Source organism: Schistocerca americana, chromosome X (genome assembly GCF_021461395.2).
Source record: "Schistocerca americana isolate TAMUIC-IGC-003095 chromosome X, iqSchAmer2.1, whole genome shotgun sequence".
Taxonomy (NCBI): Eukaryota; Metazoa; Arthropoda; class Insecta; order Orthoptera; family Acrididae; genus Schistocerca; species Schistocerca americana.
The window spans coordinates 814,336,777-814,364,041 of NC_060130.1; the positions used below are offsets into that span (position 1 = coordinate 814,336,777).

Genomic DNA, 27,265 nt, shown 5'->3' on the forward strand with positions numbered 1-27,265 from the left:
AGGTGGGCATGAAGTACTTTCCCCGCTCCCCTTGTTAATGCGTGGGTTAACCGTCAGAAGTATCTTAATCTCAATAAGTAGAGTTTTCGTCACCCCAAAATGAAATTTCTGAATTGTCTATAAATATAGTCTCCTGGTGCCATGGTGGTGAGACACATAACAAGGAAATCAATAGGTGTTCACATTCAGTGTTTCGTTCAATGGCATTTCCCATGTGATTACTAAATTCACTTTACAGTTCTCCTAGGACAACCAGGGGACGCCTGGTAGTCAGTGGTTTGAATAGGAATCCACGCCCTTAATGGTACCGATTGTACACTGCAGGAACAAATATTTGTAATAATGTTCCCTCTGTTCCGTGTCTGCTGGGCGAAATATCGATGGAAATTTACTGTTCTTTATAAATCAGTAACTAACGAATGCGGTATCAGTTTGCAGTGCACACAAATAGTACGCTATTCACGTGCCACACTACACAAGAGCTAGGTAGCGCAGTGATAAAGCACTGGTTCTGCTTTCGTGAGGAACGGGATTCAGATCCCCGTACCGCTTGTAGGTTTTCCATAAAACGACTGATTTTCCCTCCAGTTCTAGTTCTTTCCAAAATTGCGCTCCGTATGAAACTGATACACTATAGAGACTTGTTTCAAAGTTTTGCTGGCCTTGAAAGTAGTCACCAGCATTGCGTGTAGCCAGAGATGTGGAAGCGGTAGAATATCATTAGCTGTGCCAGTTGTGTTGATAGTTCGAGTAGAGTGGGTTATTGCCCGTTGAATGCCTGTAACAGTTCTGAAACGAATGCTATGAAGTGGTTACTTCAACTTCATCTTTGGAATCACTTGAAAGCACAAGGGCTTGAGTCTTGAGAGTGTGGTGGGTGGTACAGCGCTTGCCGGTCACATCGATCGAACAAATTTGTCACAGGTTGCGTTGTATATGCCCGAGTAGTGTCTTGCAGAATAATGGCTGGTTTCCATAGAAAGCGTCTCCACTCCTATCTCATCCCTGGTCACTAGTTGTGTTCCGAAACTAAACAGTAATACGGCGTATTGACGATATGCGTTAGGATAACACTATCATACTCGTTCACGAGAATTGTCATAACTTTCACGTAGCTGGGGTCCTGACGAACTTTCGGCCGTTCTGTTGACCCGTGATGATGCCATTTGTTTGATGTGCGTTTCAGGTTTGGCTCATGCTGTTTGGCCCATGTCTCATCCAGCGAAATGATACGGCATAGGAAAGTCTCTCCTTCACGTTCACAGCGGTCCAAGTGGGTGCGAGCAGCGTCATATCGTGCATTTCCCTGAAACCTTCCGGAACTCGTCGTGATGCAATTTTTCTCATGCACAGGCATTCCTTCAGCACGCGAAGGACAGTCGTATGCGCTAATCCTGTCCCTCGAGTCAGCTCACGAAACTTCTGACGTTGCTCGCCGGTAAGAGCAGACACATCATTTTCACTAATACGGAGAATATCTTCCGCATTTTGGCTCTTTCAAAGCTTTTCTCAACTTCTCACTGTTCTGTAAGACAGTGTAGATCCCCCACAAGACTCTTGAATATCTTGGTGATTCTCTCGTGCTGTACACTCTCCGATAAATTCAGTTTTTATTTAAGTCCGTTTTCTTATTTCGGAAAGATCGTGAAAATACTAGCAGATTGGATTGTATGCTACAGGAAACTTTGTTCTTCCCGTAACTGCGCATGCTTGGGGGAAGAGAGTAGAGCGCTGCGGTAAGGTAGATGTATGTAAACTAACAACAACATTATTTGATTCCGTTACGTTGCGTCTCTACGGCAGTGCTGTCACTATTATAGTTTTAACCCTCGTATGTAATATTCGACTGATGTACTTGAGTTTTCATACACATCTGATGACTGGACAGGAATGTACCGAGGAAAAATCAATACACCGTTGACCTCAGCAGTTTGGTCCCATAAGACCTTACCTAAAATCAATACAACGCAATCTGAGGGGTGAATCAAGTCAGTCGACATCAAATTATGGCTTCTTGTTCATCGAGACCATCGGAAACGCTGGAAAGACATAAAATCCCATATATTTCTTTTTTATAACTTGGAAGTAGCAACTGCAGGTACTCAAGCAGAATTCAAAAATGGACAATATGGCAATTTTGCAAATACGACTCGTGTGGTACATTTATTTCCCGAGCATTTTCATTAGTAAGCATAACTTTCTTCTTAAATTGCGCATCGTGGTTACGAGGAATTTGGGGCCGAAATGATATTTCGACAACGTCCGACAGAGTACACGACACCTCACGATGTCAACAGATCGTCGAGAAAGTCTGACAAGTAATAACCATAGGCCTTTTCGTCAGTTGTTAGTATAAATGTAAGATCCGTTAAGGTTAACACAAATGAAGGCAACGTACACAGGGCTTGAATCTTGAGAGTATGAAGCAATGATCTCACACCACTTATCTTCAGAAACATTCAAAATTGCTGTTTTCTCTGTAAATTGGAGAAAGGGAAAGGAAAATGGGACGCTTACGCGATCCAGTGTACCGTTTCTTTTCTCCCCTCTCCAATTTTCTATAATCCACATAAACAATTTTTGCAGGAACTAAAAAAGGAAGATTAGCGTTTGACGTCCCGCCGGCGACGAGGTGGCTGGAGAGGTAGCACAAGCTCCAATCGGGGAACCAATCAAAAAATTTTTCTCATTCACAAATCCAGCAACCGTCAGTTCAAGTAAGCGGCAGTATTTTTTTTTTTCTTTGCGAGAAAGAAAGAAATTCGGAAGCTATTGTTCTTTCACGGATCATAAGGGCTCTTGCATTAAATTTCTCCCGGTACTGAAGCCCCGGATTTAATCTCTGGAAATTACATCGAATATAATACGCCGGGTACGATTTGGCACTGAGTGTAATGTTCAGCACCAAGGGTCGTACACTAAGCGGTTCATCCTTCATGCCGAGAGTTAAGAGGGAGGTCTGTTCTACGTCAAGTCCTAGCAACAGACGGCGTTCGCGAGAGCACCCATGTACGTGGGAACGGCTCTTACGCACACCGAGTATTGCCTCGTCAGACCTATGGTTATTTGCTACGAAAAAATGACAGCTTGCATGTGTGACAGTATTACGAAGAGTTTAATAATGAGAACTATTCTGGTAATATTGTCGTAGATGCATTGGCAGCGTGTCATCTTACATTATACTGCTAAAAGAACTTTTCCTTGTATTTAGCTGTATGAATGGAAAAGGTAGCAATATGTTTTGTGATTCTTCTGTACAACGAACAGTTTCTTCCTTTATGAAGACTGGCCCGTAGACGTTAGTGAGAGGAAATAAAGAAGTGCTTCAACTAATCATGCAAAAGTTGCAGAGATTTGCAAGTCAAGTTCATCCACGGGAACTCTTACTCTGTACCATCCACACTCTCTCCCCCTCCACCCTCTTCCCCTTAACCAGTGAGACTGAAGTACCCACACCCCATCATCAGCTTTTACAACTGGGGCACCTGAGCAGGTTGGCTCACTGTGTAGCTGGCTACCATACGGAAGGTATCAGGCTGTGTCTATTTATTGAGAGCAAATTACGTTACGCCATGTCACTTGGGGTCCATTTGTTAATAACAATTTGTCATTTGGGGCACGACCTGAGACCACACTCAGGCAGATATGTGAGTGCTCTTATTCTTCCATACTTATCGTAATTTTGCGTATTTTTCAAAATTTGACCTAGTTTCCATATGTTCCCAAATTTCACGTATTTTTCCATATTTTCCACATTTTCTCGTATTTTCCAACATTTCATGTATTTTTAAAAAAATTATCCAATTATGCGAATTCTATCTCACTGCTTCCGACGCACACGACTTCATGATACGCTCAGCCAATCACAACGCAGAATGTGCTCAAACGATTTATCATTGCAGAGCCACCACTACATTATTAGTGCGTGTGTATGTGTGTGTGAGATACCATAGTGTATGAGGTACAAACGAATATACTGGTAGAAATAATGACGTCGTCATAGCAAATTTTATAAGCACTACACTTTTACCGACTTCCAACCAAAGGTACTGTATGTGTAGGAAATATCACACAGCGATAGATAAATCCCTGCTAAGTCTGCACTAAATTGCTAGATTGTATGACTAGTAGCAAAATTCTCATGCTTCCAAACAATGATACCGTGGGTATATAAGCATAGCACCACAAAACGCGTGTATCAGTTGTTTCCAAATTTGAGTCTTGTGACCTATCAGATGTTTTGCAAACTTTTATTCTGTCCACGCATCTAGGTGAATTGTGTGCATCCGTCACCTCAGTGAGGTTAGCCTGGTAGGAACACCTAGTAGATATACCACAGCTCGATATCTAACCTCTTGCTAACTCATCCGTACAGTTCTACTGTGTAAATTGTAGGATGTAAGGTCCGCCAGTTATGCAAAACACCGTTTTTTACAAGTTCCCAAACATGTTTCCGCACCACTGGGCAAATATCAGTGAGTTTCCCTTTTATTTAATCTGTAATGTGAACATTTTTAATAAATGATTACAAAATTATGTGGATATTTAGTTCAAACAATAATTCGTTTCTGTTTGTTAATACCTTTACACTTGGTGTGTATGATTTTTCACGACCACTTGTGTATTATTTATTACAAGTAGCTTGTCGTCTGCTACCAAACGATGTCGATGAGAAATTTTGTTGGGTGTTAACCTATCATCTAAACGTAATTTACTTTGTTGCGATATTTTGCGCCTGTATTCGTTTTTACTAACTTTTTCGTGTGGCAAGCCCTTTTATTCTCAGCATCATAGTGACGTGTCGTGATGCACACATAAATATAACACATATTTTCACAAATAAGGTCGTAAAAGCACTTTGCACTTCACCAAAACACAGTGTAATTGTGGTTGTTGTGTGTCCCAGCCCAGACAGTGTTCATTCGTTCACCATGTTTTGCATAACTGGCGAACCTTACATCCTATAATTTTAACTGCATACACGGTAAACACAAGGAGCTGCGAATCCAAATGATGAATAGTTCTAGTGTGTGTTAAAATGAGGGAGTTAGCATATTCAAAGAAATAATGATGTCACAGCAAAATTCTGTCGCTTCCAACCGAAGATAGTATGTGTATAAGAACTAGCACTGTGCTACAAAATATGCTCCTAGAGAGAGAGAGAGAGAGAGAGAGAGAGAGAGAGAGCGAGCGCGACCAGTATTGTCAGTCACACCGGCGAATAATGTGTCACCTGCAGGATAGCGCACCCCTCTAACATTAACGTGTTGAGTACAGCCACAATTGTGCTTGGAGTATGGTCGTTAACACACTGCCACCACCCCAGCAACGACCAAGAAATTTGCACAATGTATGCGTAATCGTCTCCAGACTGGCTGGCGCAAAAAGCACTGCTACAAGAACCAGATATTCAGGGAGGTGTCATCCGACCACAGCAAAATGTTCACCAGTGGAAAGCTGTGGGCGACTTTCTAAATAAACGTTGGTAGCAGTTTAAACGTCAGCACTCTACTCGACTCGCACCTTTCTCTCTGGAACAATCATTACCCTGCTTTTAAAACTAGCTCATGTGTGGAGACATCTTTCTTGTTCTCCTCACCGTTTGGAGTGGATCATCATGAAACACCAGCGACAGCAGGCGTCATCCACAGGTCCCAGACAGAATAAAGAGCCATATAACAAGAAATAAACTATTGCGTTATTATTATTATTATTATTATTATTATTATTATTATTATTAGAGACTGTGTGCCATTGCTAGAAGACCCGAAAAAGAAGCTGAGTAGGAGTGTTAAGAATTATTCCGTGTCCATCACATGGGTAAGGTTAGTCTGCAGTTTCCTCCAAACTTAGGTAGAAGTGACTCAGCTGCAGTATTTTCCCTTACATGTCGACCATACAGGACATATAAGGAAAAATTTAGCTAGAAAATACTATGCTGCAAGCACACTGACAATGTGTCAGTCTGTCAGTGCTCCCAGGCAGGATAAAAAGACATGTAACACTAGCAATATGAGTGTGCAATATCATTGTAAGACTTAAGTAGATAAGGAGTAGGAGTATATATACGAGGGCTATCCACAAAGCACATTACGTTTTGGACTTAAAAATAAGTAAAGTATTGGAAATTTTTTTATTATATACAGATGAAAGCCACACTTGAATACTACTTTTCTACATAGTTGCCATTTAAATTAAGGCACTTATCGTAGCGATGGACGAGCTTGGTAATTCCTTCGTCGTAAAATTCGGCCGCCTGCGCCTTCAACCACGTGGTTACCTCTTCCTGAAGCTGTGCGTCGTCATCAAAACGCTGCATAGCCAACCACTTCTCCATTGCTGGGAATAAGTGTGAACTGCGAGACAAAATTGCAGTCAATGCAGTGGGGGCACACAAATTCTCCCCCAAAAACCCAAGAAATGCATGCAGACAATGTTGGCAAGGAAGGTGATGGCGGCTGTCTTTTTGGACAGAAAAGGTGTGATTTTTGTGGATTTCCTGGAAAGAGGCACTACAATAAACTCTCAAAGGTATTACCAAACTCTCCACAACCTCAGAAGAGCAATACAAAACAAGCGCAGGGGAAAGTTGGGCTCAAAGATCTTGCTGATTCACGACAACGCCCGGGCCCACACGGCAAATGCCACTCGTGACGTTCTCGAATCTTTTAAGTGGGAGTTGTTTCCTCATCCGCCGTACAGTCCCGACCTGGAACCCAGCGACTTCCACATATTCCCAGCAATGAAGAAGTGGTTGGCTATGCAGCGTTTTGATGACGACGCACAGCTTCAAGAAGAGGTAACCACGTGGTTGAAGGCGCAGGCGTCCGAATTTTACGACGAAGGAATTTCCAAGCTCGTCCATCGCTACGATAAGTGCCTTAATTTAAATGGCAACTATGTAGAAAAGTAGTATTTAAGTGTGGCTTTCATCTGCATATAATAAAAAAAATTTCCAATACTTTACTTATTTTTAATTCCAAAACGTAATGTAGTTCGTGGATAGCCCTCGTACATGCCCCCCGCCCCCCACTCAAATGAGACTGCAGTGGTCGCAGTGCAGCAAAAATAAACTATTTTCATATACGAAGTCATCGACCCACAGACGTCTACCTCTACATCGATACTCTGCAAATCACATTTAAGTGCCTGGCAGAGGGTTCATCGAACCATCTTCATAATTCTCTATTATCCCAGTCTCGTATAGCGCGCGGAAAGAGTGAACACTTATATCTTTCCGTACGAACTCTGATTCCCCTTATTTTATCGTGGTGATCGTTCCTCCCTATGTAGGTCGGTGTCAACAAAATATTTTCGCATTCGGAGGAGAAAGTTGGTGATTGGAATTTCGTGGGAAGACTCCGTCGCAACGAAAAACGCCTTTCTTTTAATGATTTCCAGCCCAAATCTTCTGTGACACTCTCTCCCATATTTCGCGATAATGCAGATCGTGCTGCCTTTCTTTGAACTTTTTTAATGTACTCCGTCAGTCCTATCTGGTAAGTATCCCACACCGCGCAGCAGTATTCTAAGAGAGGACGGACAAACGTAGTGTACGCAGTCTCCTTAGTCGGTCTGTTACATTTTCTAAGTGTCCTGCTAATAAAACGCTGTCTTTCGTTAGCCTTCCCCACAATATTTTCTTTGTGTTCCTTCCAGTTTAAGTTGTTCATAATTATAATTCCTAGGTATTTAGTTGAATTTATGGCCTTTAGATTAGACTGATTTATCGTGTAACCGAAGTTTGAGTTCCATTTAGCACTCATGTGGATGACCTCACACTTTTCGTTATTTAGGGTCAATTGCCACTTTTCGTACCATTCAGATATGTTTTCTAAATCGTTTTGCAGTTTGTTTTGATCTTCTGATGACTTTATTAGTCGATAAACGACAGCGTCATCTGCAAACAACCGAATACGGCTGCTCAGAGTGTCTCCCAAATCGTTTATATAGATAAGGAACAGCAAAGGGCCTGTAACACTACCTTAAGGAACGCCAGAAATTACTTCTGTTTTACTCGATGACTTTCCGCCAATTACTACGAACTGTGACCTCTGTGACAGGAAATCACAAATCCAGTCACATAAGTGAGACGTCATAGCACTTCTCTTGGTCTACGACAGCAAATGAGACCTTAACGTGTTACAGAGACTGCCAATGAGTGGACTTTCCAACGCAACTGTAAATACAATTAATCTATCATGAACAGGAATTAACTTGAGAACAACGCGTGTGCAACGACTGCTGCTAGAACAGTTTGCACAAACCTGTGAACAGTAGAAGCACTACAATTTCTTCTAGATTCCTGCAACTGCCTCGAGTGAACGCTGCCATTGGTCTGAGAAGCGCAACACGTCTGTACTTTGAACATTTGCAAGCGCTAGCCCGTGGGGGAGTAACATCAGCTGACTGACTCCAAGTAACCACGGAAATGTTCCTTCACAGAGAATCCCACTCTGTTCGTGTCGCTAGTATTAACGGTCAAGAAATTCCTTCCCTCCACTAGGGAATCTCCATTGCAATGTCCAGAAGCCGCTCAGCAGGCGCTGAAATGAAACAGAACCTATGGAGCACCCACATCCTGCCTGCATCACAAGAAGTCTGTTGATAATACGGGCAATGTGTGTCACCCGACGAAAGCGCTCTGCAGCCAGCACATGCAGGTATCCCTGAAACATTCTAAAAGTTTTTCTCTTTATACGTCTCTCTAAATACTGAGAATAATTCCAGTAATGACATGCTTACCTGCACACCGAGAATTTATTAACTTGATTGTACTAGGAAGAAATGTGCTAAGACAAATATTCACTAACTTGTCATGTTTACCATTGTGATGGAACCATTAAATGTGCATTTTGGTTACGTAAGCAGTGGTAAATTATGACTCATGCGTCACAAAACAGGTCCACATACTGCTTTCTGTCCACACTTGACAGCAGTGAATCTTTTGTTGCTTACAGAAATGCAGTAACTCACCCCTTACTAAGTAGAAGACTTCACCCAAAACGGGAATCGTAATGCTGGACCTGTTACCAGTAGGTTGAGGCAACATGCAAGTATTATGTGAACTTAAATTGGACAACATACATTTCGCTTAAGATAAGAGAAATCATCACTTGTACAGACAGACATTTCCCCCATAGCTCCATTTTTGTGAGTGGTAAAAGGTACCAAACAGAGTATATGGGTGTTTTAAAAATTTTAGGAAGAGAAGTCATAACTCTGTGATCCTCTTATAAGCAATAAGCGGAACTCAAGCATTGAGAAACACGATGAATCTGTTTGCAGGCGTATGTCTAATTTTTTTTCTGAATTATACATATACTCGACTGACAAAGTAGGCTTCTATGAAAGAGCTACAGTATAGTTATCACGATAATTATAGTTGACATTCCAGAATGAGATTTTCACTCTGCAGCGGAGTGTGTGCTGATATGAAACTTCCTGGCAGATTAAAACTGTGTGCCCGACCGAGACTCGAACTCGGGACCTTTGCCTTTCGCGGGCAAGTGCTCTACCAACAGTTTCTGTAAAGTTTGGAAGGTAGGAGACGAGGTACTGGCAGAAGTAAAGCTGTGAGTACCGGGCGTGAGTCGTGCTTCGGTAGCTCAGTTGGTAGCCGGCACGGTAGCTCAGCGTGTTCGGTCAGAGGGTTTAGCTACCCTCTGTAATTAAAAAAAAAAAACTGAGTGAACGGTTCAACGAACAACTTCAACAGGTTGTAAGTAGGCTGTTTAGGTTTTTTTATTAGTAACGCCACCTCTGTATGAAAATCACTGGCTGTACTGTGTGCAGTCTGTGGCTGCTTTGCATTGTTGTAATACTCGCCATTGTAGTGTTAGGCAGCTGGCTGTGAACAGCGCGTAGCGTTGCGCAGTTGGAGGTGAGCCGCCAGCAGTGGTGGATGTGGGGAGAGAGATGGCGGAGTTTTGAAATTTGTCATGAACTGCTATATTTATATATGATGATATCAAGGTAAATACATTGTTTGTTCTCTATTAATATCTTTCATTTGCTAACTATCCCTATCAGTAGTTAGTGCCTTCCATAGTCTGAATCTTTTATTTAGCTGGCAGTAGTGGCGCTCGCTGTATTGCAGTAGCTTGAGCAGCGAAGATTTTTGTGAGGTAAGTGATTTGTGAAAGGTATAGTTTAATGTTAGTCAGGGCCATTCTTTTGTAGGGAATTTTGAAAGTCAGATTGCGTTGCGCTAACAAAATATTGTGTGTCAGTTTAAGCACAGTCATGTATAAATTGTTCAAAGGGGAAGTTTCATATGGAAGAATGGCCCTGACTAACATTAAACTATACCTTTCACAAATCACTTACCTCACAAAAATCATCGCTGCTCAAGCTACTGCAATACAGCGAGCGCCACTACTGCCAGCTAAATAAAAGATTCAAACTATGGAAGGCACTAACTACTGATAGGGATAGTTAGCAAATGAAAGATATTAGTAGAGAACAAACAATGTATTTACCTTGATATCATCATATATAAATATAGCAGTTCATGACAAATTACAAATCTCCGCCATCTCTCTCCCCACATCCACCACTGCTGGCGGCTCACCTCCAACTGCGCAACGCTACGCGCTGTTCACAGCCAGCTGCCTAACACTACAATGGCGAGTATTACAACAATGCAAAGCAGCCACAGACTGCACACAGTACAGCCAGTGATTTTCATACAGAGGTGGCGTTACCAATAAAAAAACCTAAACAGCCTACTTACAAGGTGTCATGAGACGTCCGCCCCGATCATATACAACGAACAAAATAGAACAAAATGAGATCAACAAAGAATTAAAAGAAAAAAAAAAAAGTTGGTAGAGCACTTGCCCACGAAAGGCAAAGGTCCCGAGTCCGAGTCTCGGTCGGGCACACAGTTTTAATCTGCCAGGAAGTTTCATAGTTGACATTTATTAATCGAACCTGTTAAGTGTGTCGGACTGACGAGCAAATTCCATATTTTTTGGTAATACAACTCGAAAATGTTATACTGGACGAAATAACACTCCTAGGGCCAGTGGTGGGTTCTAGCTTTACTACTGCAGGAGACCGAGGTGATACTACAAAACACAACATATTAGATGGCTTTATTACAATTTGAACAATATGATATATTTGTAACAATCCATGTCCTGAGGAATGTCATCAGCATTTGTTACTGTCATTGAGCATGAGCGTATCACTTGATACAGAACAAGATACTAATCTCTTTGCACAGAGAACTATCGATGATATACATTTATACCAAAGTTATGTCTGATACAACTATCGCACTGCTGACCTGGTACAGAAATGGTGCTGCCGGCCTGGGCAATAACTGAAGGCTGGCCCGAGCAGCACTACGCTCACATGTGAATGAGCATGCCGATGCGCTGTTATATGGAGACTCTTCTGGGCGTGTCACACTGACCATGCTTACTTATGGTTTTGTCGTTACGTACCAACCTTGTCCTGGCACCTCGTTCTTCGGGTGATACCACAGAAATTCAAACGTATTATGGTATAATAAATAATTATAGATCGCTGAGTATCCGTAGGCACTTATTTACAACACTACACTGACATTAGCGCTGCGTGCTGAAAATGTAACACGTCTGGGAAGGGTATGTTTCTGATAGCCATAGCTGGGAGTGCGTAATAAAACATGTTTCCTAGTCTTAGTTCTGTAGGAATTAACTGAGTCCAGCAACGTGGCTGACGAATTGATTTCGGTCATCCAGCAGAGCGACATTGAATTCCACCAACTGATAGTCTACAAAACAACTGTCAGTATCGCTGTTTGTGTGTAATCTATTCTCTTCATTAAAATAAAGAAAAGTATGGATATACAGGATATATATTTATGACCCCACTATGGGTCCTGATTGCCTTTTTTAAGCAGAGTATCAAGGTATCGTATTGCATCGTACCACTAACGAATATTCCATAAAAATCACAGTCTTCCACAACATGTACATATTCACCTTATCGTATTGCATCGTACCACTAACGAATATTCCATAAAAATCACAGTCTTCCACAACATGTACACATTCAGCTGAAAAAATAACACTTATGTATTCTAATTTTAGGAGTCTTAACCATAAAAAGAAGCGACGATCACATGATCAGCATGTAACTATAACACGTTCCAGTAAACAAACCTGCAGAACGACCTTGGCACTACATATACAAAGACTTCGAAAGATAGTGGTCCAAGTCTGAGGAACAGACATTGCCCCCTTTGCCCATCAGAAAGGCATAATTTTTCTCTATCTTCTATTGTGACCTTGGAATATTTTATTTATATATCATATCATAAAGAGGAAAAAAAGATGGAGCGGGTTTCTGAATTCCAGACAGCCTGCGTACATGACGAGATGGAAAGTCAAACAGGATAATTGTAAAAGATAACGCATTTAGACACACCTGGCAATGAGCTCTCTTTCGCGGGTGAAGCAGGGGTCCAGCATGGGACTAATACATGTCACCTTGCCAAACTAGGATCGAGCTGAATTTGGAACGTTAAACAAGAATTAAGGCAATCACGTGCGGATAGAATGTTGCAGTAAGATAATGAAGGTGGTCGTGTGCAAGTAGATCGGAATGGAGCGCAATTAAGAACTGTGTAATGGATCAGCCGTGAGCAGTAGGAGACACTGTGTCAAGTATCCAGTATCCAGATAGTACAAGACGTCATTTGGCAGCTGCGCCTAGCAGCAGCCACTGATGAAATATTAGAAACTTCGACTACGAGAAGACAGTGAAACTCTTATGGACACATTTACAAATTTTAAGTAAGTAGCACTTTTCATTGTAATAGTGCTGATAAAAGACAGCTGGTCTCTGTCTCAAATAGCTGCTTTTGAGAATTCAGCTAATAATAGGAACAAGTCTCGGTGAAATACTTGTCTCCCATGAGTAAAGCCAAGGGCCAATGATTGATTAGGTGAGGCATGTGACTAGAAAATCAGTAGTTCACAGAAAGAGTAAAAGTAAGAGCACCTATCTCTGATAGAAATTGTAGCTCATTTGTGATACGAGTAGGATCCCGAGAAAGGTTTCTGGCTGAATCTACGTGATTCTGTAGGTATAACAAGGGGTAGATGGTCGGACACCTAACATGTCAACGTGTTCAGAAAAAATCTGTTCAAAGAAGATTAACAAAGTTCTACTTCAGCAGACCATTCCTGCCAAAACCATCTATTTTTCAACAGTCGCTAATCCTAAGCAACCGAGGAGAGATTCTGCTCCCTGTCATCTCCACTATAAAGACTAATTAGGGTAGTTACAACAGCACCAGAAACTCACACTGTCGTCAACGCCCAGAATGCGTCACTCACGCCCCACCGACTCCATATTACTGGACTGAACCTCTGCCGGGATGCGACATGTAAACATTACCTGTCAGGTGTTTGGAGTCGGCATGTTTATATGTGTGAAGGTGTGTAATAAAAAATACAAAGACTACAGAAATCTGAGAGCAAATCTATCAGCTGTGTCACCGCGAGAAGAGGAAGCCCTTATGAGTCGCAGCATCAAAGATTCAGAAACCGGAAGAGCACAGAAGACTGAAACTAGTACGAGTAACGGCGCCTAAGGCACGAGACGCCAGCAGGTCGAAAGAGCAATATAGCATCAAGTCGTCAGAACAGACAAAACAGCTCGACAGATTATATGATCCACTGTGACTGTAGTGACAGAAGCGGTATAAACGCCAAGGATGTGCTAATATTAGTTCCAAGGATATTTGACGGTAGCAAAAAGGAATTCTGTAAGGTCACTGACAATGTGAATGCTACATTTGAAGTGATAAAAAGCGTGGATGAGACATTATTGTCCCAGCATGTAAAATCCAAACTAGCAGGGGATATAAGGGTCAGGTTGTGAGTAAGGGATAAGAGGAATAAGTTGCTGGAAGTACGAACCATTTTAGAGAAGAATTATTCTGAGCCGGCCGAAGTGGCCGTGCGGTTAAAGGCACTGCAGTCTGGAACCGCAAGACCGCTACGGTCGCAGGTTCGAATCCTGCCTCGGGCATGGATGTTTGTAATGTCCTTAGGTTAGTTAGGTTTAACTAGTTCTAAGTTCTAGGGGACTAATGACCTCAGCAGTTGAGTCCCATGGTGCTCAGAGCCATTTGAACCATTTTTTTTAAATTATTCTGACAGGAGAATAGATGATTTTAAAGTGTGTAGGAAGTTTCGTGCCAGACAATATTCAGGGGAATCAATAGCCTCCTGGGGAAATAAGATAACGAGCAGTTGAAATGTACAGTGGAGTTAGTTTCGCACTATGTCCCGCATGTTTCATTGAAGGACTGTCAAATGAGAGAATGCAGACCACTGTGGATAGTAAGGGAGAAGACAGTTGCCTAAGTGATGCAATTAAGATAGCGCAATAACAGGAGAGTGCAGCAGTTTCCGTGGGAGAAAAAGAGTCAGTTCACTAGGTGACCAAGTTGGCAGGGTAATAATAATAATAATAATAATAATAATAATAATAATAAACAGACAAGTAATACGAAGTTTTACAATTGTGGTAAAATGGGACATGTAGCCAAACACTGTGACAAACACCAAACGACTGCCAAAGTAAGAGGGGTGCAAACAGCCACCAGGGCAGAGGAAGCCACGATGTCCCAAGATTTTTGTTATCATCGGGATTAATCGGGCATACAGATATGAAATATACCAAAATAATAATCTGTGAACAATGTCATAGGCTGGACATAATAGAAAGGACTGCAGAACTCCTAAATGTTTTCTGTGTGACAAGTACAGACATAAATTGTATTAATGTAGGGAAAAGCCCATAAGATTTCAAAAAAACAGAATGGGAAACTAAGCTGGTGATATCTGCAAAAGCCAAGCATCACCACTGTCAGATGGCCCAAGGTTAGGGTAGTGGGCTGCAACACAGAAAGTGATGTAATGATAACCAACTGCAAAGAAATCGGTAAAGAGTTGAATTTCGTAGTAGATGCACGAACCTATATTAGTCTTATCCAAGGAGAATCTATCGATTTACCAATAAATAAACAAGAGGTATAGTGGTAAAATAAATGCCGTGTGGCTAGGGCCTCCCGTAGGGTAGACCGTTCGCCTGGCCGGCCGCGGTGGCCATGCGGTTCTAGGCGCTGTAGTCCGGAACCGCGGCGCTGCTACGGTCGCAGGTTCGAATCCTGCCTCGGGCATGGATGTGTGTCATGTCCTTAGGTTAGTTAGGTTTACTTAGTTCTAAGTTCTAGGGGACTGATGACCTCAGATGTTAAGTCCCATAGTGCTCAGAGCCATTTGAACCATTTGAACCGTTCGCCTGGTGCAAGTCTTTCGAGATGACGCCACTGCGGCGACTTGCGTGTCGATGAGGATGAAATGATGATGATAAGAACAACACAACACCCTGTCCGTGAGCGGAGAAAAGCTCCGACACAGCTGGGACTCGAACCCGGGCCGGTAGGCATGACATTCCATCGCGCTGACCACTCAGCTACCAGGGGTGGACAGGTATAGAGGTTAAAAGGTGTAACACGTTGTACAGTGAGCACACCTGAGATAGTGATACTGGATTTGAGAATAGCCAGAAATGTGTTAGAAGAGCACAAATTCCACATTTTAAGGAAGGGAACAGATGTACAAATAGTGGTTTGGCAGGCAGGAATTTCCTGCAAAGCACTACAGCTACAAGAGGATGACAATGGGATTGAAAGGGACACCTGGTCCATTCCAGAAAGTAATGAATGTTGCACTAACAGGGTTATAGGGAACTAAGTGCTTGGTATACTAAAATGACATTGTTTGTTATGGGAATTCCTTGAACGAACACAATGATAAATTGTGAGAGATTTTCGACAGACTAATGGAACACCGGCTGAAGTTGCAGCCAGACAAGTATGAATTTTTACAGAAGGAAGAAAAATGTTTCGGACGTAAAATAACAGATAGCAGTACAGCCCATGCAGAGAAGGTGAAGAGATTCAGAATGACAAGGATAAAAAATAAAACAGTGAAAAGGATAACTAGATTTAGTAGAATATTGTTAACAATTCATTAAAGACTTTTTAAAGTCCTTTTGCATAAGTTGCTATAATTATTAGTGGGAAAGAAAACAGCAAGAGGTGTCTGAAAAATTAAAAGAGAAGTTAATCAGTCCTCTCATACTACAGTATCCTGATTCTGCGAAACCTTTTACCATTATGACAGACCCAAGTGCAGAGGCAGTCGGCACAATTTTATCATAAGGCAATATTGGAAGCGACCTATTCATATCATACGCTTCAAGGTCACTGAATAAGTCGGAGAAACTATTCAGCCACTGAGCAGGAGTGCTTAGTATTATTTCGGGCAACAAAACAATTTCGACCGTGCAATTATGGAAGTAGATTCAAAATGGTAACCATTCACAAGCCATTAATGTGGATTTTTAGTGAAAACCACCCATCAGCAAGTTTATTAAAATGGTGATTAATACTTGAAGAATATTTCACGAGATTGTATATACGGAAAAAATAGTGTGTTTGCAAAAAGACGGAACCCTTAACCTACAATAAGCCAGGCTGATTGAATCCCCATGTGGGTGCACTAAGTAAAATATGACAAGCCGATGAAGAAACACTCGTAGGAGAAACCAGAGAGCAAATAAGAACGATAACAGAGCATAATGAATTAGATGAAGAGACGGTAGATCTCAGTGATGAGCAGAATGCCGAAATTATGAAAGAAGTACACGACAATCCTTTCAGTAGTCATCAAGAGATGCACTGAACTTTGGATCATTTAAAGAAATACGAAACATCGAAAGGAATGAAACGGTGTATTGAGAAGTACATCAGAACATGGACAAATGCCAACGAAATAAATTTCCTCAGAGGAAGACAGTAATGCCATAACCGATTATGGACACTGCAGGAACCGTTTTCGACAAATTTAATATGGATCTAGTCGGTGCATTGGACATAACGTCAAAAGGCAACAGATATCTTAACATTTCAAGACGATCTGTGCAAGTTTCCAGCAGCAGTACAGTTACAGAGACAAGACGTAGACAAAGGACCAGAAAAATTCATAGCAGAAGTTGTGTTACAGTATCGTATTCCTTCAGTGTTTATTACAGACCAAGGAGCGAAATTTCTAAGTAAAAAGTTTAAGAGAACATGCAAATTATTAAAAAAAATGGCTCTGATCACTGTGGGACTAAACTGCTGAGGACATCAGTCACCTAGAACTTAGAACTACTTAAACCTAACTAACCTAAGGACATCACACACATCCATGCCCGAGGCAGGATTCGAACCTGCGACCGTAGCGGTCGCGCGGTTCCAGACTGTAGAGCCTAGAACCGCTCGGCCACTCCGGCCGGCTGCAAATTATTAATGATAAAAAAATACAGACAATCGCTTTTCACCCCCAGATCAATGGAGCATTAGAAAGGACGCTAGTGGAGTATTTGAGACATTTCATAAATGAGGACCATAGCAATTGTGATGTGTATGTTCCCTACAGTACTTTCGGTTCTAGGCGCTACAGTCTGGAGCCGGGCGACCGCTACGGTCGCAGGTTCGAATCCTGCCTCGGGCATAAATGTGTGTGATGTCCTTAGGTTAGTTAGGTTTAAGTAGTTCTAAGTTCTAGGGGACTGATGACATCAGCAGTTAAGTCCCATAGTGCTCAGAGCCATTTGAACCATTTTGAACCTACAGTACTTTCGTTTTCAGTACCACATCACAGATAAACACAAGCCCCACCCACTTTGAATTAAATTTCAGGAGAACAGGAAATTTACCAGGAGTTTTACAGAAAGAGACAGCCACCGTAGGGTAAAATTGTGACAAACTCGTAGATAAGCTCGAAGTGTTGCAATACGTGTATTGAGTAACCAGAGACGAAATAAAGGAGGCCAAAGAAGCAAGCAGAGTCCAGTATAAAGAAATAGAACATTCAAGAACATTTCAGTTAGAGGTTAGACTTAATGCATGATGAGATAGTAGGACACAAGAGATTAAAATTTGGATTGCCAATTCAGAGGACCATACGAAGTGACAAAAATAGAATTTGGTAATGTAGTATTAAAAACAAATAGAAGACAACTGTTACGAGAAGTTATCAAAATTTTTCTAAAAATTTTAAGGGAGTACGATCAGGATTTCTCTCCCAGACCAATCATGGTTCCAGAAGCAGCCATACCTTAGAGTCTGATTATCACCAGTGGGTGGTGGGCCTACAGTTACCGAGTGCATGGAGAGTTTTAAAAGATCATGGTGATTCACATGATAAAGACATCCCTAGGAATAGACTACCATAACGAACGACAAGTCGAGATAATCGGGACAGCCTGGAAGTTGGCCACATATGTGAATCTTAAAACAGTAGACAAGAAATTTCATACCATAAAACTGGTAGGACTGAGGGCAGTACAACGGCGTCAAGACAGACTGGACCACCTAAACATAAGCAATTTAGAATGTAATGTGTTAATTGGCTCTGAGCACTATGGGACTTAACATCTGAGGTCATCAGCCCCCTAGAACTTAGAACTACTTAAATCTAACTAACCTAAGGACATCACATACATCGATGCCCGAGGCAGGATTCGAACCTGCGACCGTAGCGGTGGCGCGGTTCCAGACTGAAGCGCCTAGAACCGCTCGGCCACTTCGGCCGGCAATGTGTTAATTAACAGGGTTACACACAACAGAGTGGTTGCACGAAACAGAGTCCATAATACATCAGTTAACATGGCCGGGGGGGTGACAGAAAGGGAATTCTCGACTGCGTAGGAAATATTAATAAAATGTTGGTTGGAACCTTGGATGAAGCAGATGTTGCATATTATAAGAGACATATCGAAAGTGTGGGGTCTATGTCAGAACAATTGTTGAAATTATCCAAAGTACAAGTGGCTGCAGTGAAGGCCATATTATCTGGTTTGAATCAGGCAGTACATTCAATCGCCACAAATGGGAAATTGCTCAAGAACTGAATGACGAAACTACAACAATTCATCACATACTTTCTGAGGGTTACAGATCATGGTCTGAAGAGGACTGCAGCATTTATGACGATCAAAGAACAACCCTTAAAATAACAAACCTTATTTCATTCATTAAGTATGGAATATTAACAATTAGTAAATGCAATAGTTCGTGTACAGAAAGTCATTCTTGGACCACACATTGTAAATTCAGTCCACATTGTTAAACATCTAAGATTAATTCAAGATTAATTAAGACAAGTAAGGTTCCCAATACCTTTAATTGAAGAATATGGTCACATACTGTTAAAAGTTATAGATTTTGATGTATTGTAACCGTTGGTGTGTTATGCTATGTAATATGAATTCAACTAATTGACAATAAGGAGTTTAATTTGCATAAAATGTTGCCATTACCAATTAAATTAATTAAACTGACATCTACCACCGGACCGTATGCGTGCATATAACTAGAGAAAGAATATTTATTGGTGGATGACATCAAGAAGTTGTGCGCTGAGTTATCACATCATCAGTTAGAGTGCAAGAATATGGATAAACAGAGGAGTATAAACAAATAACGTTTGGGTTAATCTCAATGTATAACGAAGAGAATTGTGAACTGAAGTTATTACAAGAAACTCACATCCCTGGTACTTTTATGAAGAAAATTACTTCGTTAGAAGTTTATGGACACAGTTAAATGCTAATGAATGGCTATATGTAGTACCTAAGGTGGAAGATATAACCGTTTTCTGTAACACATATCCATCTCAGGATATTAAACTATATGGAAAGGGAATAATGAAACTTCAGAAGAATCACACATTTGTATTCAGTCAGACAAGGTGATCAAGTCAAACTACACCATAATAGATGTTATACCAAATGTACACATGTACCTAGATTGGTGTGAAAAAATAAAATGGGAAACCTCAGAAATACAATTTGAGTCACTCTCGAAACACACAACCTCAAATCTAGGTGATTTAAGTGTAGCAGTTAAAAGATTTGAAGACGCTGATAAGTTCACAGATAAAGAACGGCTTGAAATAGAACGAGACAAGGAAGTCCACACTTATTAAGTTGCTACCTGTATGAGTATAAATTTAATTATTTAAGTTACTGTATTTCTATACTGTTCGAAATGTAATTGTTATAAATATTTGTATAAAAATAGTTTGGTGAACCTGGAGGAGGAAACTGCTCCTTTCTATTTGGGTAAGGATGGCTGTGGTGAATGCACCAGAGACAGAGGGGGGAGGGGGGGGGACAGAGGTGACGAAGTGGTTATCTATGAGAGATATCTGAGAGATACAGATGACACAGTGTTCATAAAACATGGACATTAAGACGGTGTTTTCTTTCAAGTGTAGAATAAAAAACAAAAAGTGACGCTTCAATTGTATCAACAGCTCTTTGTGTAATGCACATTAATGTTCTTTTGAGGAGAGGTGTCATAATCTTACAATATTTTAGTCGTATGTCATATCATAAAGAGAGCAAAAAGACTGTGCTGCCTGTGATGTGATTTGAAACACACCAGGGATATTTGTCATGGCGCGTCAGAATCTTGTTCACTGATGCTGTTCGTGCATTTAGGTTGCTGGCCGTCAGTTTCAGCATATTTTGTAAGATACAGTACAAATGGTACGTTCATTGTGTCAATGACAGTATTTGCAGTTAAAAAAGTACACAGTAATTTGATTTTATTCCTATTATCTCCTTAAACTGGCTTCTCCGAACCCAGGTTCCCTACCGCAAATTGTTCGGTTGACCATCCTCTATATTCTATTAAATTTTTGCACGGTGTTACGGAAACACTCTGTGTATGGAAAAACGTGACAATGCTCCCTAGCAAAGAGGGTCCTCGTAATGTAAGGATGAATTCGATGTCATTTTAAGTAGAAGTAAGACGTGTATATCGATAAAATAATGCGCGCACTCTAGTCTTAGCTCTGCAGTGCTTCGAGTATGCACCCTGTATAGTAGCAGTAAACTTCTCAGTATACGTTTCAGATGAGTACAACAACAACAATGATTTGTGTAATCAATTTTCACATTAAATAATTAGAATTAAAGACAGATAATATTTTGCATTAGATACAGTTTGGTCGGTGATTAGTATCTGTAGCAAAAACAAAAAAATATATATGTGTAAAGACTCAAGATGGCAAAATTTTGCGTCATACCATCCAAGTGTGGGTCTAATTACACACTATTTTGTTTACATGTACGTTGCCGAGGTAGTGTGGGTGTTTTCCGTATGGATGTATGTTCACATTACACTCACTCAAGTCCATCTATCGCAAATGTGTAATTGATTATTTTAAAATTATAATAATATACTACGGTAAAATTTTAATCAGAGAATGGCGAAAAGAGATTGTGGGCTGGCAGATGGAGCTAACGAATGATACTGAAAAAATCAGCAGTGCTGGGAATCAACTTGCACAGATTGACAATGAAATACGAGCAGTAACCATTCTGACTGCATCTTCCACCATCTCTCTCTCTCTCTCTCTCTCTCTCTCTCTCTCTCTCTCTCTCTCCCTCTCCCTCTACTGTGCTGTCTTCCCATTACCAAAGCATTTATACCCTCTCTTATATCTACACATTACGTTCAAGACCAACATTTTCTCTACACCGAATATGACATCTGTATAATCATTTTTTAATTTCTAAGTGTATGTGTCGTCATGTCTCCAAGATTGGCGATCTTTTACAGAAGCTCGAAATTTAGCGCGGACATCAATGCGAGATGCTTACAATAGTTTTCCACAACGAAACTTCATCTCGAAACCTGGCAGAAAATCCAAAGAGGTTATGGTCGTATGTAAAGTATGCTAGTGGGAAGACACAGTTAATGCCTTCTCTGCGAGACAGCAATGGCTACTCTATCGACAACAGTGCTGCGAAAACAAAGTTACTAAACACATCCTTCCGAAATTGCTTCACCATAGAAGACGATATTCCAAAATTCGAATCAAGAACAGCTGCCAACATGAGTAAGCCAGAAGTAGGTATCCTCGGAGCAGTCAAGCAACTTAAATCACTTAATAAATGCAAGTCTTCTGGTCCAGACTGTATACCAGTTAGATTCCTTTTAGAGAATGCTGATGCAGTAGCTCCATACTTAACAATCATATACAACCAGTCGCTCGACGAAAGATCCGTACCCGAAGACCGGAAAGTTGCACAGGTCAAACCAATATTCAAGAAAGATAGTAGGAGTGATCCACCATATTACAGGCCCGTATCATTAACGTCGATATGCTGCAGGGTTGTGGAACATATATTGTGTTCTAACATTATGAATTACTTCGAAGACAATGGTCCATTGGCATACAGTCAACACGGATTTCGAAAACGTTCCTGTGAAACACAGCTAGCTCTTTACGCACGCGAAGTGTTGAGTGATACTGACAATTGGGTTCAAATTGATTCTGTATTTCTAGATTTCCAAAAGATTTTTAACACTTTACCACATAAGCGACTGGTAGTGAAATTGGGTGCTTATGGAATATCGTCTTAGTTATGTGACGGGATTCTTGATTTCCTGTCAGAGAGGTCACAGTTGATAGTAGTTGACGGCGAGTCATCGAGTAAAACAGAAGTGATTTCTGGCGTTCCCCAGGGTAGAGTTATAGGCTCTCTGGTGTTTCTTATCTATATAAACGATTTAGGAGACAATCTGAGCAGTCCTCTTAGGCTTTTTGCAGATGATGCTGTCGTTTATCATCTAGTAAACTCATGAGAAGATCAAAAAGAATTGCAAAACGATTTAGAAAAGATATCTGAATGGTGCGAAAATTGGTAATTGACCCTAAATAGAGAAAAGTGTGAGGTCATCCACATCAGTGCTAAAAGGAATCTGCTAAACTCTGGTTACAAGATAAATCAATCAAGTCTAAAGGCCCTAAATTCAACTAACTGCCTAGGAATTACAATTACGAACAATTTAGATTGGGAAGAACGCACAGAGAATGTTGTGGAGCAGGCAAACCAAAGAGTGCAATTTATTGGCTGAACACTTAGAAGATGCAACAAATCTACAAAAGATGCTGCCTACACTAAGCTTGTCCGTCCTCTTTTGGAGTACTGCTGCGCGGTCTGGGATTCTTACCAGAAAGGATTAACGGAATAGATCGAGAAAGTTCAACGAAGAGCAGCACGTGTATTATCGCGAAATAGGGGGGCAGAGTGTCACAGACACGATACAGCATTTGGGATGGGCACCGTTAAAACAAAGGCGTTTATCGTTGCGGCGGGTATTTCGAGCGGTTTTAACCGTTAGGTTAAGATGGACGCGAAAAGAACCGGTGTAACAGAAATTAGGTTGTTTCAGCATGACCGCCATCTCACGTCAAACTGCTACAATCAGTTTAATCTATGTGTAAGTGATTTAGTTTCAGTTTTCGTTTGTTAAGCGCTGGATTGAAGTACGTAAGTGTGTTGCAGCATTATATGCTTTTTGCGTGTTACAGGGCAGCAGTAGTCGCAGCCAGCGGCCGCACTCCATCGCAGTACCGGCCGACGGGCTGCAGCGGCGAGATCCGCTGCGCGCCACCGCGCCTCACCGCCACACGGTCAGTATCTAAAACTTGCCACTGTGCGGATAGTGTGCGCAGAAGGGCCTTAGTGGGGGCAGCCGCGGAAGGTGCGATGCGACAGGGATGTTAAGGTACAGCTAGCGAGACGGCAAACGCTCGTATTATCAGATTGTGTCAGTACGACCAATAGTTCGAGTAATGTAGACGTTCAAAGTCAGTAGTATGTCACTCAGGTACCGAAAAAGTAGTCACATAAAGAAAGAGTCAATCGAAGCAAAAAAAGTCCGTCCACGCGCTGTCAGAAGGAAATCTCATAAAAACACAAGGAATAACAAGTATAGAGTAGTAGCAGAGGTTTCTTACTACACCACTGGCCATTAAAATTGCTGCACCAAGAAGAAATGCAGATGATAAACGGATATTCATTGGACAAATATATTATACTAGAACTGACATGTGATTACATTTTCACGCAATTTGGGTGCATAGATCCTGAGAAATCAGTACCCAGAACAACCACCTCTGGCCGTAATAACGGCCTTGATACGCCTGGGCATTGAGTCAAACAGAGCTTGGATGGCGTGTACAGGAACAGCTGCCCATGCAGCTTCAACACGATACCACAGTTCATCAAGAGTAGTGACTGGCGTATTGTGACGAGCCAGTTGCTCGGCCACCATTGCCCAGACGTTTTCAATTGATGAGAGATCTGGAGAATGTGCTGGCCAGGGCAGCAGTCGAACATTTTCTGTATCCAGAAATGCCTGTACAGGACCTGCAACATGCGGTCGCGCATTATCCTGCTGAAATGTAGGGTTTCGCAGGGATCGAATGAAGGTTAGAGCCACAAGTCGTAACACATTTGAAATGTAACGTCCACTGTTCAAAGTGAGGTCAATGCGAACAAGAGGTGACCGAGACGTTTAACCAATGGTACCCCATACCGTCACGCCGGGTGATACGCCAGTATGGCGATGACGAATACACGCATCCCATATGCATTCACCGCGATGTCGCCAAACACGGATGCGACCATCATGATGCTGTAAACAGAACCTGGATTCATCCGAAAAAATGACGTTTTGCCATTTGTGCACCCAGGTTCGTCGTTGAGTACACCATCGCAGGCGCTCCTGTCTGTGATGCAGCGTCAAGGGTAACCGCAGCCATGGTCTCCGAGCTGATAGTCCATGCTGCTGCAAACGTCGTCGAACTGTTTGTGCAGATGGTTGTTGTGTTGCAAACGTCCCCATTTGTTGACTCAGGGATCGAGACGTGGCTGCACGATCCGTTACAGCCATGCGGATAAGATGCCTGTCATCTCGACTGCTAGTGATACGAGGCCGTTGCGATCCAGCACGGCGTTCCGTATTACCCTCCTGAACCCACCGATTCGATATTCTGCTAACAGTCATTGGATCTCGACCAACGCGAGCAGCAATGTCGCGATACGATAAACCGCAAGCGCGATAGGCTACAATCCGACCTTTATCAAAGTCGGAAACATGATGGTACGCATTTCTCCTCCTTACACGAGGCATCACAACAACGTTTCACCAGGCAACGCCGGTCAACTGCTGTTTGTGTATGAGAAATCGGTCGGAAACTTTCCCCATGTCAGCACGTTGTAGGTGTCGCCACCGGCACCAGCCTTGTGTGAATGCTCTGAAAAGCTAATCGTTTGAAAATCACAGCATCTTCTTCCTGTCGGTTAAATTTAGTGTCTGTAGCACGTCATCTTCGTGTTGTAGCAATTTTAATGGCCAGTAGTGTACAATCCTCGTAATGTAAGAGAACGAAGGCGACGTGGAAATTACGTGCCAGGCCCCTGACGAGCTGTTCAACAATATTGCGTAAAAATAAGATGATGTCGTTCTTCCGTGTCTTATCTAAGTAGCGAAGTTATGGGACGTAATTGCAACTATGCTTTCCTTTCCCTTCTTTATTCCCTTTTATTGCGCAAATGCTGCTCCTGCTACCCTCTCGAGTACAGATTGTAATGAGATTTTTGCTTCTTTGTATTTCTCTTCCAATAAAAATTATAATGGCTTCATATAACAAGTTGCCGATTGCGAAGAATGTTCCCTGCAGCTAGAGTGCAGGTGCCATGCAATGTGATAAAGTGATACATACGAGAACGCTCCGAGCGTGCAATGCTGTCATCTACCGCGTTATAAAGTCTTCATAAGATGAAACCCAATTGCAAAATGATTTAGAAAAGATACCTGTATGGTGCAAAAAGTGGCAGTTGACTAAATAATGAACAGTGTGAAGTTGTCCACACGAGTACTAAAAGGATTCCGCTGAATTTATGTTACACGATAAATCTCACAAATCTAAAGGCTGTAAATTCAACTAAATACTGAGGGATTACAATTACGAATAAGTTCAGTTGGAGAGATCACATAGATAATGATGTGAGTGAAGACCGCGATTTATTGGCAGAACACTTAAAAAATATAACAGGACTACTAAAGAGACTGCTTGCACTACGCTTGTCCGTCCACTTCTCAAATACTGCTGTGTGGAAATGTTGGCGCCCACCTAGATAGTGAAGACGGATGATAGTAATAAAATAAGAGAAATCAGAGCTCGCGCAGAAAGATTTAAGTGTTCGTTTCTCCCGCGCGCTGTTCGAGAGTTGAGCAGTAGAGAAATAGCTTGAAGGTGGTTCGATGAAAGGTCTGTGAGGCACTTAATTGTGCATTGCAGCCCTGGGGATTGAAGACACCTGGAGGAACCGGGCACAAAACAGGAAGGAATGGAGGCAGTTTGTGTAAGCAGCACGTGGTCTGCAGGGCCTGTGATCGCTGGATATGTATCTATCATTTTGTGGAGGGTGTAAGAGAGAACGAGTTTCGTAATTGCGCGCCGTCAGTCACGCTGGTCTTTTTAAAATTTGTGGTAAGTTCCTATGGGACCAAACTGCTGAGGTCATGGATCCCTTGGCTTACACACTACTTAAACTAATTTAAACCTAACTTACGCTAAGGACAACACACACACTCCTGTCCGAGGGAGGACTCGAGCCTCCCACTGGTGGAGCCGCGCGAACTGTGGGAAGGCGTCTGAGGCTGCGTAGCACTCACGCTATCTAAAGACAAGTACAAACTTTCTAACACCAACAATGAGTTAAACTTTTAACATAAGGTTCTTCGCGGTAACGAGTAGATTAGAACAGCATTTCATATTTTTAATACGGTCAATAATTACGCGAGATACTGAAAATCAATTTTTTGTAGTTCCAGGAAGGCGACAGATAGGCACCCTGGAACTGGTGTTGGTTTCCGGGATAGCGGTTTTCAGTAATGTAGATGGTCATTCCACTCTGGTCGCTAATTTGCAGTTGTTACTTTTTGCAGTGATTTTTCATTAATAGCGTAATAGAACAGTACTGGATCTTTACGCCTATTTACGCCCATATGTCACGTTTCAGAGTGAAGTGACAGTCTCTGCATCCTCTTCACGTCTTTTTGCATTTCACTGCAGTCTTCTGGTATTGCAGCCTTCATATAGACGACAGCATCGTCTGCAAAATAGGTTCATAGAGTTCCCGACGTTCTCCCCTGGATCATTTATATATATTTCAAAAGAATAATTTCCCTATCATACTCTTAAGGTAGAGCTGGCAGAAGCTGCAAGTAAGATGGGGTTGGACGTTTTAGCTGTTAGTGACATTCGGGTAAGGGGTGAGAAAGAAGAGGAATTGGGAGAATACAAGGTCTACCTGTCAGGAGTCAAAGCAGGAA

At 41.8% G+C, this 27,265-nt stretch overlaps 1 protein-coding gene across 1 annotated transcript in view; it reads left to right on the forward strand.

Moving 5' to 3' along the window:
- LOC124556333 (sodium-dependent transporter bedraggled) overlaps positions 1 to 27,265 on the forward strand; it is a 446,423-nt gene that overhangs the window by 72,756 nt on the left and 346,402 nt on the right. Inside the window, exon 4 of the mRNA XM_047130303.1 lies at positions 23,451 to 23,552. Coding sequence (XP_046986259.1) covers positions 23,451 to 23,552 — 102 coding nt within the window. The remainder of the gene's footprint in view (positions 1 to 23,450; positions 23,553 to 27,265) is intronic.